General features: G+C 44.2%; 1 protein-coding gene across 3 annotated transcripts in view; it reads left to right on the top strand.

The window, feature by feature from the left end:
- The window catches only part of LOC126489486 (nuclear body protein SP140-like protein), a 102,132-nt gene that overhangs the window by 69,098 nt on the left and 21,078 nt on the right, over positions 1 to 11,956 (top strand). For all 3 annotated transcript variants that reach the window (XM_050123800.1, XM_050123799.1, XM_050123798.1), the window contains exon 12: positions 10,275 to 10,417. In XM_050123800.1, coding sequence (XP_049979757.1) covers positions 10,275 to 10,417 — 143 coding nt within the window. The remainder of the gene's footprint in view (positions 1 to 10,274; positions 10,418 to 11,956) is intronic.

Below are 11,956 nucleotides of genomic sequence, written 5' to 3'. Positions count from 1 at the left end.
ACCTTGGACTTTCCACAGGGCAGGGAACCCTGACTGCTCTTTGGACTGGAGAGGGAGGGGGAGAGGAGTGGGGGGAGGGGGAGAAGGTTGGGAGGAGGGGGAGGGAAATGGGAGGCTGGGAGGAGGCGGAAACTTTTTTTTCCTTTTCTCAATAAAATATATATATAAACAAAAAAAACTGACCACATACTAGGTAACAAAACAAACCTCAACAGATACAAAAAAATTGAAATAACCCCATGTACCTTATTGGATCACCATGGCTTAAAACTAGAATTAAACAGTAACACTAGTTTCAGAAAGCCAAAATGGCCAAATTTATGTGACACAATGAAAGCAGTGTTAAGAGGAAAGTTCATAGCACTAAATGTCTACATAAAGGAGTTGGAAAAATTCCACACTGGTAAATTAACAGAACATTTGAAAACTTTGGAACAAAAAAGCAAACTCACTCAGGAGAACTAGATGGCAGGAAATAATCAAATTGAAAGCTGAAATCAACAAAATAGAAACATAGGAAACAATACAAATCAATGAGACAAAGAGTTGATTCTTTGGGAAAATCAACAAAATAGACAAGCTTTTATCCAAACTAACCAAAAGGCAGAGAAGAGAGAGAGAATATCCAAATTAACAAAATCAGAAATGAAAACGCAGACATACCAACAGACATGGAGGAAATCCAGAGAATCATTAGGCATATTTCAGAAACCTGTACTCCATAAAATTGGAGAACTGAAAGGAAATGGACAACTTTTTGGATAAATATCACTTACCAAAATTAAGTCAAGAACAGATAAACAAACTAAATAGACCTATAACTGCTAAAGAAATAGAAACAGACATCAACAGTCTCCTAACCAAAAAACAAAAAAACCCAGAAACAGATGGTTTCAGCTCAGAATTCTACAAGATTTTCAAAGAACTAATAGCATTACTCCTCAAATTGTTCCACATAATAGAAACAGACGGAACATTGTCAAACTCTTTTTATGAGGAGACTACAAATACCCTGATACCCAAACCATATACAGACATTACAAAGAAAGAGACTTACAGACCAATCTCACTCATGAACATTGATGCAAAAGTACTTAATAAAATACACAAACCAAATCCTAGAACACATCAAAAAATCATCCACCATGATCAAGTCAGCTTCATCCCAAAGATGTAGGGCTGATTCAACATATGAAAATCTATCAATGTAATCCATCATATAAATAAACTGAAAGAAAAAGCCATATAATCATTTCATTAGATGCTGAAAAAGCCTTTGACAAAATTCAATACCCCTTCATGATAAAGGTCTTGGAGAGATAAGGGATACAAGGAACATATCTAAATATAATAAAAGCAATATACAGTAAGCCAACAGCCAACAAAAATTAAATGGAGAGAAACTCAAAGCAATTCCACTAAAATCGGGAACAAGACAAGGCTGTCCACTCTCTCCATATCTCTTCAACGTAGTGCTTGAAGTTCTAGGAATAGCAATAAGACAACAAAAGAAGATCAAGGGGATTTAAATAGAAAAGGAAGAAGTAAAACTTTTGTTATTTTCAGATGATAAGATAGTGTATATAACTATTTTGGTTCCCATCAATGGCAGTAGAATCCTGGTCTAAGGAGACTACCTGAAATCACTGGGGCCTGGGGGTTGTATTCTTAGCTACTGCCCACTCTGACCAGAAAGTGGCTACTGCCCTCTGATAGTGCTGGCTCATTAGTTAAGAGCACTGCATATTCTTCCAGAGGGTCCAGGTTCAGTTCCCAGGATCACATTCTGGCTGAAACTCCAGTCCCAGCGGGATCTGACACCCTAATAAAGACGTAAATGCAGGGAAAAAAAAACAATGCACATAAAATTAAAAAGAGAATAAAATCATTGTTGAAAAAGAAAGGCTGGCATAAATAAAGGACATTGAGCCTATAATTCGGGTTCTTAGAGAAGCTAAATAAGAAGGAGAACCCAAAGAAAAACATATAGGCATCCTCCTGAATATTAACCTTCATCAGGGGATGAAAGGAGACAGAGACAGAGACCCACATTGGAGCTCCGGACTGAAATCTCAAGGTCCAAATCAGGAGCAGAAGGAGAGAGAGCACGAGCAAGGAACTCAGGACCCACACACTGAGACAATGGGGATGTTCTATCGGGAACTCACCAAGGCCAGCTGGCCTGGGTCTGAAAAAGCCTGGGTTAAAACAGGTCTCACTGAACATAGGGGACAATGAGGGCTACTGAGAACTCAAGAACAACGGCAATGGGTTTTTGTTCCTACTGCACGAACTGGCTTTGTGGGAGCCTAGGCAGTTTGGATGCTCACCTTATGAGACCTGGATGGAGGAGGGTGGTCCTTGGACTTCCCACAGGGCAGAGAACCCTGATTGCTCTTTGGGCTGATGAGGGAGGGGGACTTGATTGGGGGAGGGGGAGGGAAAGAGGAGGCGGAGGTGGGGAAGAGACAGAAATCTTTAATAAATTAAAAAAAAAAAGAAAGGCTGGGCAGTGATATCTCACCTGGGAGGCAGAGGCTGGTGGAGTTCAAGGTCAGCCTGGTCTACAGAGTGAGTTCAAGGACAGCCAGGGCTCCACAGAGGAGAAAGCCTGACTCAAAACAAAATAAAAAACAAAAAACAAAAAACCTAGATAGCAGGCACAGAAAGGGAAGTCACTAGCCTTGCTGTGTGGTGTGTAAGGCCAGCCTCTGTGGTAAGGGCCTGTGAATGAAAGGCATGTCTGACACCAATGACCTGCAGAGTCTCTGGGTCTCTCACCTGTACCCAGGTCACAGGGAATCTCTGTCCTTGTCCACTTGAAGAAACAGAAGCTGAACTGAAGGGCTATGGGAGATGATGCAGACTTGAGGTAGGGACTCCCCCGACATGAGGCCCTGGATCAGCATCCTGCCTCCTCCTGAGCATTATCAGGACCCTGGGCTTCTTCAAAGGTGTTTCTCACGGATGGTCCTCAGATCTTCAGAAGACGGCAGGTGGACCTCCTGTGTGCCCGTGTCTTTGACCTCCTCCTTCTCTGCCTTGGAATCTCTTCCCATTCACACCTCCCACTAGAAATATTCAAATTTCCTCCTCTGTCTCCCCAGTAGCTCATAAATTTCAAAGCCTATGACTCCATAGCCTCAGACCCCTTAGTTTCCTCCTGAGGTTTTAGGAAGAGGTCTGACGGTTAGGGTTGTTTGATAATCATTCTTGATTGTCAACTTGACTACGTTTGGAACTAAAACCCAACAATGGAGGTCTTGGTTGGATTTGGGTGGGTCTACTTCAGTTCTGGAATTTGAGGTTGGAAAACACGCCTTTGTTTGGGGTCTTAGGGCGGTTAGACACACCTTTGCTCTGGGCTACACATTTTGTTGGAAGCATTTGGAAGAGGGAAGCTGTTAGTCTTTGCCTTCTTGCCCTATTTTTGCTACCTCGTCCAGTCCTTCATTGGTATTAGAGCTTGCTTCTTCTGGATTCCAGAAAATGAATCCTACAAAAAAGGCCAGCTGAGACATCCTGCCTTGTGGATGGAGCAACTACTTGACTCTTGGGCTTTCCACTCATGGCCAGTCATTGTTGCATTAGCTGGACTGCAGCCTGTAAGTCATTCTAGTAAAACCCTTTCTATACATAGAGACTCATTCTATAAGTTCTGTTCCTCTAGGGAACCCTGACGAATACAGGGTGTTAGACTCAGTCTCCGCACAGTCTCTAAGAGCTCAAATGTTGCTACCCAAAGCCCACCAGGTCCTGGGGATAACTGCATCATGATCATAGGATTGCCAAGGCTTCCAGCCTCTGTACTCACCTGGTTCACAGGTAAGGGAACTTGAGGAAAGAGACAGGCTCATGCTGAAGTGTAAATGAGTTTAGGGCCACAAAATGCCAGGTTTATCATTCTCCCCAACCTTGGTTCTATACTACCTGACAGACAGATAGGCAACATGAAGAGACAGGATGAGGGTCAAAATACTGTCTGGGGCTAGAGTTGCTTCAATGGTTAAGAGTGCATTCTGCTCTTGCAGAGGACCAGGGTCTGGTTCCCAGCACCTGTATCTGGTGACACAACTGCCCCTAACTCCAGCTTCATGGATCCCACACGGTCTTCTTATATCATTAGCCATATGCACTCATGTGTGCGTGCCCCATACAGAAACATATAGATGATTTATGACAAAATCATTTAGAAAAACTTCATTCCTGATAGAAGCAGAATTGGGACCTGGCTAAAATGTAAGACAGTGAAAGGAGCCCTGAAATCTGACCTCCGGCCTGGCCTCAGGCTGCTGCTGTCAGTCAGACGTGCTCCAGCCCTGTCCCTGTGCATTTGAGCTAAGGATGAGAACAGAGCCCTGGTCTGCACAGGCAAGAAGACTGCTGGAGACCTCACCAAGTCCCCTGGTTCCTCAGTGAGAGTCTTCCCAGATGGAGCAACAGAGAGGAACCTGGTGTATAATCCCTCAGGGGCTTCCTGGAAGGACTCTCTAGAGGTGTCTGCCCATATCTCATCTCTCCAGGTCCACATCTCAGAAGGGTGGACAAGTTCTTTGTCCTTGTGCCCTGGTGACCACTTTGGCAGCTTCCTCCTACCCTTGAGTTCTAGGCTGGGATGACAACTCCTCAGAGACAGTGCTCTGATCCAGAGCATCGAAAAGCTGGGGGAATCTCTCCCCCTCCACCCCTACTTCCCCTGAGGTCTGAGGGAAAGCTTCTCTTGGTCAGGATCCAGCTCTGGATTCTCCTGCTAGCCTGAGAGATTACCTGAAAGTATTTGACCCTCCTCCCTCATCTCTCTCCCACCCAAGCCACTTAGTCATGGACAAGACAAGAAAAGGGGGGGATTATACAGCCAACTGCTCCCTAGACACAGGGGTGACTGAGAACAGTTTGGGTTTGAGGGGAGTTTTGTTGTTGTTGCTTGCAGGTTGTTGTTTTTTCCATCTTTGCATAAATAAGGCACTCTTGGGAGCTGGCCTTGCATGTCCTTGGTGTGCCCCTTTGTAATCCACTAATGAACTGGCTCCCCCTCTCCCCCTCCTGTCACCACATTGCAGGAAAGAAAGAAGGGACAGTACCTCTGAGAAGCACATTTGAGATTAGAGAAATACTTTCAGTTTTGTTTTTTTTTTCCTCATCTGGGCGGAGCCTTTTCTGGTGAGTTAGTGTTCAGACCTACTTCCTGTCCTCAGCTGTGGGTCACAATTCACAGTCTGGAAGCCTCTGAGGAGAGCAAGGGATCAGAGCTCATCCTCCCAGGCCCCTGGCAGAAGTTGAGAGATGAAAAATAGCAGCCGCAGATCATCACCAGGTGTGTCTTTCTCCCTCTGTAACTTTGCCCTCTGACAGCTTGGGTGATTTCATATCTTGATTAAGTCGCTGTAGCTTCAGTCAGCCCAAAGCCTTGGATGTGAAGAAGCTTTGCACTGTAGTTAGAGAGGAGAGGCTAGAGAGAGGAAGAGGGGAGGGAAGGGGGGGTAGATTGACAGAGAGACAGACAGCAAGAGCATTCGGAGCTTTGGAACTGAGTAAGATACCCTCCGGCAAGGCCAGCTTGCCGTAACCCACAGTCGGTAACATTCTTGTGTGCCAAGTCAGCTGTCACGAGACTCTGGTCACAGCTGTCAGGGACTCCTGGTGACCTCTGTGACCGGTTCTGTGGTTATCTCGTGAACTCTGAGTGTGTCTCCTGAACTCTGCCCCTCCCTGCTTTCACTAACTCACCTCAGGGAAGAAATTAAATAGCTGAGTCTCAGGGTGAGCAGCTGGGTTCCCTCTGTCCTGGTTTTCTACCTGTCTGGCAGGACTTGTCACCTAGGAAGCTGTCCCAGGCTCACTCCTGGTCTGAGCTCTCCCTGTCAGATTTTGATCCCAGGAAGAAAAAAAAAAAAAAAAGGCAAGAAAGGCCCTGGCTAGACGTGGCCATGGCAAGCTGCACGTTTTTATTTTCACTTCAGCGTCCTGTCCTAGGAGGGTGACTCCTCTGACAAGGAAATGGTCAACCTCTGTCTGCTCCACAGTGGTGATCAGATGGGCTCCTCAGAAACAGTGCCAGTCAGGGTGTTTGCTACTGCACAGGAAGTGATACATTTCCAGTACTGCCATTGAACCAAGGGCCTCGACTGTGCTTGACTACGCGTAAGTGTCCCACCCTGGCCTTTAACTCCTTCTACAGCCCAGGCTGACCTTGAACTTGTCATTCAGTTCCCTAGTCCTGGGATTACAGGCCTGCACAACAGACTGTGGTTTAGAAGCTTTTGATGTTGTGAAATATAGAAAGGATGAAACCACTTTAAGTGTCTCCCATATATACTCCCCACAGCTCCTAGTCTTGAGTTCAAGCTTTCTCTCTCTCTCTCTCTCTCTCTCTCTCTCTCTCTCTCTCTCTCTTTTCTTTTAATTTAAGACAGGTTTTATTTATTTATTTTTTATATAGTCTCGGCTGTCCTGAAACTTGTTATGTAGACCAGGCTTGCCTGGGACTCACAACAGATCTACTTGCTTCTGCCTCCCATATACTGGTATTAACAGTGTGCTCGTCACGCCTGGATCTTCCCTATCTTCTGAAACATTTTTACTCCCTCTTTTGGTGTGTGTGCACGCATGTGTATGAGAGATAGAGACAGATAGATGGGAGGGAGGGCAGAGGGAGCAGAAGAGAGAGGAGAGAGAGAGAGAGAGAGAGAGAGAGAGAGAGAGAGAGAGAGAGAGAGAGAGAGAACCATCCCATCATTGGGGTAGATGCCTTTGGAAGCCAGAAGAGGTGTTTGATCGTCTGCAGGTAGTTGGAGTTAGACAGTCCTGAACTGTCAGACATGGGTGCTGGAAACTGAACCAGTCCTTTGGATGAGCAGCCAGTGGTTTTAACTACTGACTTATCTCTCCAGCCCCTTTATCTTTTCCTGTATATTTCCGTGTATTACTTGTTTTCATAAATACATATGTGCATTTTCATTTTGTAATATTCGGTTTTGATCCTTTGATTATTAAAGAGTAGAAGCTTTCCTTAGTGAGGTCCTCACCATAATACATATTCATTTACATTATTCTCTTTAATAGCTACCTGCTATTCAGAGGTCTGGTATGTGAACTGAGAGATCCATAATTTTTTATTATTTTGTTCATGTGTGCACACGTATGTAACTGTGCATGTGTCATGGAGTCAGGGAACAGCATAGAGGAGTTGGTTCTTCCCTTCTCCCTTCTGGTTTCTGGGGATCCAAGTGAAGTCATCCACCTTGGTTGCTGGCTTGTTTATTGAGTGAGCCATCTGGTCAGTCCTTACCGTGAGTTTTAAACCAGCCTGCTTTTGACGGAATTGAGGTCAGCACCACTTGTTCACTGTCACCAACATCAGTAAGAGCAGTGGCCATCTAATTCATTTTGCTTTGTCTTGGCAGGCAGTAACTGACTGAAGGCACAGCCTACCCGCAAGGCAGCTTAGGGGTTTGTGTTTGCTCTCAGTGCCTCAGGGAGAAATGGAGCAGCCTGGAGGAAAAGGGGAAGTAGAGATGATCCCACCCAACTCTGCTAGGTTGCTGATAGCCAGGTCAGGCTCGACTGGCGGAGATCAGAGGACCATCTCTATCTACCATCTTTAGTACAACAAAACAGTCAGACAGCGTCTGTTTCATGGTCACGTAGCAATCAGTGGTGGTCACTAGAGTTAGAATCAGGACAATTTTATCAAAGCCAAAATTTTCTGCTAAAGCCTTCTTTTTTTTTTTTTTTTTAATTAGGGGTAAAATATTTGTCATTACATAGCCAATAAGCCACTTGCAAGAAAGACTTAGAAGTTAGAGATCTGAGAAGTAAAGTGTTCCTAGTGTTAAAGGAATGGGAGAGAGGAGGGAGCATACACACCTACAAAGTGAGACAAAAGAAGAAATCTTCTTTTTCAGTTCCAAGAAGGTGCAGAAATGAAAATGCAGATTTCAGTGCTGAGCTGCTTCCTGTGACATGTGGTGACGTGAAGGGAACATTACACAAGGACAGATTCAAGCAAGGTAGGTATCAAGGTTTTTAATTTACAACTGCTAAATAAAAAACATCACAAGCAATAAGGGAATTACTTAAGGAACTGGGGGAGGTGCCTTGAAAACAGGAGGGATCCTAACGCTTGAAGAAACCATGCCTAGTAGATGCTCACAGTAACATGGATGGAGCCATGAGATGCCCAGAGAACCAGAGAAACTTCCCTCCAGAGATGGAAACTATTGCATATTTTCCTTCCAGTCAGACATAAATGGGGAGGGACCCTCAGCCTCTGCCTTCACATCCCTGTGTCAGCAGCACCAGGCCAGGGCACTTGTTATGGCTGTTATTCTTAAAAAAAACGATCCCCGGGCGGGCTGACGGAGCCGGCCATGAGAAAGCGGCTACAGGAGGGCACGCTTCCTTGGCCCACGGTGGCGACAGGTAACAGACACGTAAACACAGGAAATATCCATAAGTATTTATTAAGGAAGAGGGAGAAAGAAAGACAGAGAAAAGAGATAAAAGGAGAGAGGAGAGATAAAAGAAGAGAGAGACAGAGAAAACGCGTGCGTACGCCAAGGAAGCAGAAGAGGGGAAGGGTCCCAAGATGGCGACGGGCAGGTCAGAGGTTATGGGAGTGGGCGTGGCTAGGGCAGGGACCAAAAGAAGAACAATGGTAATAGCATCACAGGATTGAGAATCAGAGAACCCAAGTTCCAGACTCAGCTTTGCCAAGAGAGGAGGTCTCTTTTTGTTGTATGGGCGGGGCTTTCTGGGCATGAAATTACTCGTTGTTAAATAGAGGACAATAATATAAAGCCTGACCCATAGTATATCCATGAGGATTAATTTGTATTATTGGTATAACATATTCTGCAATTATATGCCTTAAAGGTTTGCAAAGATACATACTATAATGGACTTCGTCTCAGATCTCATTTAGTATGAGCCTATGGATGACAGTCAACAGATTTCATTGTTTTAGTTGCTTTACTGAGTTATAATCGCATACCACATAATTCAGCATTTAGAGTCTCCAATAATGGGGTTTTCTTCTTTTATACATCATAAGAGATTACAATGAGAAAGTGTTTGTGCCCCCCTCTGTCTATTAGTAGTTGATGTTTTTGCCCACGTTGCCCTACTGAGCATCTACCGACTAGTTCCTGCTCTATAAATCTGCCTACTGTACACATTTCATACAAATGACATCTATGACATGTGCCAGTATGATCGCCTGCTTTCACTCGGCATGGTGATTTCAAGCCTCGTCTGTGTAGTTTATGCAATAATATATTTTAACTGCCAAATAATACGATATTCCATTTTAGGGCCCGATCACATTTTCTTTATTCATTCATCAGTTTGTATTATTTCTACACTGGGATTAATGAATAATGCTGTTTTGAGAATTTGAGTACAACATATGTAGGAATAGGCACACTCAGTTTGAGGCACATACACAGAAGTGGACTTGCTAAGTCATGGTGATGATACATACGGTGAACTCAGTAAGGAATCACCCAAATGATTTTGGTGGTGGCTACACTGTTGTATAGTCCCATGAGAAATGCAGGATCCCTCCAACTTTCCTATACTAATGGCTGTTATTTCATTATTATTATTATATTATTATTATTATTATTATCATCATCATCACCTTGGTGCGGTATCGAATGTAATTTTGTTTGCATTTTAATAATAAGGAAGATGCCAAGCATATGACTAGTTTTTTTTAAAAAAATAATCTAAATTTCTGCTGGATAAAATGTCATTTATGTTTAAATGATACCTACCTCTGACTGCAGGGATGGGTGAACTTCTCTTCAATAGTCTCAATAATTTGGTTAGACAGTGATGTCACAGAACTCCCGAGTTGCAGACTCCAGCCTCAGCTCTGAGCTGAGGGCCCCACCTCCACCTTGCCTGGGTCTTTCTGAGACTCTTGTTGTTCTCTAGCAGGAGAGCTCAACCTCACTGAAATCCACTCACCCTGTGTAGTCAGTCACTAGCTTGTCCTTTTCTCGGTGACCTTGAAGTAGTTTCAAAAGCTCTGTTGGTAGCAATTGCCATTTTATTCAGGCATAAAAATCAGAAATATGAAAGGCTTCAACAAAGTCCGTTAGGGAACTCCAGGGCTGAGCTGAGATTCCTGAAGCCAGAGAGGGGGGCGACTCTTCTGCTACTGACTTTGAGTACAGTCTGGGTGGCTCCAGTTCTAGTGTGGTGGGAGGCCACGAATCTGAGCTTCAGAGACAAAGCAGACTCATGATCAGTCTACTGTGGTTTTACAGGGATCTCCATGAAGTCCATACAGAGTGAAGCTGGGGACTGGTACACACCTACTGAGTTTGAAATTTTGGGAGGCCTTGGACGATCAAAGAACTGGAAGTTGAGTGTACGCTGCTACAATTGGCCCCTGAAATTCTTGATCCAGGTATTGCAGTGGAGTGGGGGAGGGTCAGTGCCTCTTCTTCTTGCACTGTTTCCAGATCAAATAGCTATGCCATATGGGGAATCCCTGATGCCGATCAGGTTTTCCTGTCACCCAGAAGAGAGGCAGCCCACATCCATAGCCTCATTTCTGGGGGATGCACCTTGCTGATACCTTGCTGATAGATACAGAATCTATGAAGATACCTTGCTGATAGATACAGAATCTATGAGGAGGGAATAGCCATTCTAGATTGGGGTTCTTGCAGAGAAATTTCTGCATTGACACCAAAGGAGGAGTTGACCGTCAGACAAGTGAAAGGAAATCTAGAGATAGACATGCAAGCAGCTGCACCAAAGGCAGTTGTGTGGATACAGGGGGATTTTGCAGGAACTTAATGCTACCCTAATGACCTCAAATTTGAAATGTAGACAAGGAATCAGTGATGTCCCTGAGGTTAGAAATGGCAGACAAAATATATGATCATCATCATTATCAGCATTATTTGGTATACAGGGGTTGAACCCAGCGCTTCAAGTAGACTAAAGAAAGATGTAAGCTCTCTGCTAACCCCAGCCTCTGGTTCTACTTTGCATGATGTGTTACCATGCTAAATACTATAACCCAAAGCAACCTGGTGAAGGAAAGAGTTTATTTGGCTTGCAGGTGGCAGTCCATCATGGAGGGAAGGCAAGGCAGAAACACAAGACAGAAATATGGAGGCAGGAACTGAAGTAGAAAGCACAGGAGAACAGTATTTACTGGCTTGCTCCTTGGCTCATGTTCAGCTGCTTTTCTTATTCATCATAGTCTCATGTTAATAGGGATGACACCACCCACAGTGGACTTGTACTCACTATATCAATCCACAATCAATAAAATGCCCCCACAGACATGCCTATAGGTTATCTGAGACAGATGGTTCTTCAAATGATGTTTGCTCTTCTTAGCTATGTCAAATTGACAACCAAACTAAGCAGGACACATCTATAATGTTATTAGTAATAGACTATCATAGACATGATTTCCTCATCTCCCTATCCAGAAATCTAGTATTTATCTTGTTATTCTTAGCTTAAATATCTTTCTCCTTCCTAACTTCCCTGGTCCCTCAGTTCCCAGAGACACTTCTTAAACTGAAATTGGTTCTCTGTGCTTGTGATTGTGGCACCTGCCTTTACTCCAAGCACTCATGAAGCAGAGGCAGAGAGTCAGGTGAATCTCTGAGATCGAGGCCAGCCTGGTCTACAGAGCAAGTAGGATGGCTAGACCTCCACAAAGAAACCTTTGAGACATGGCTTATTCAACCTTCTTCTTGCCTTCCTTCCTTTTTTCCTTCCTTTCTTTTATTTCCTTTCTTTATTCTTTCCCTCTTCCTTTCTTATTTCCTTCTTGTCTCCTCCTTTCCTTTCCTTTCCTTTCCTTTCCTTTCCTTTCCTTTCCTTTCCTTTCCTTTCCTTTCCTTTCCTTTCCTTTCCTTTCCTTTCCTTCTCTTCTCCTCTTCTCTCTCTCTCTCTCTCTCTCTCTCTCTCTCTCTCTCTC

The sequence above is a fragment of the Alexandromys fortis genome, unplaced genomic scaffold (assembly GCF_014885135.2).
Source record: "Alexandromys fortis isolate MF-2015 unplaced genomic scaffold, M_Fortis_MF-2015_v1.1 scaffold_220, whole genome shotgun sequence".
Lineage (NCBI taxonomy): Eukaryota > Metazoa > Chordata > Mammalia > Rodentia > Cricetidae > Alexandromys > Alexandromys fortis.
Note: the sequence above shows the minus strand (reverse complement) of the source record. Positions and strands in the feature narration are given on the sequence as shown.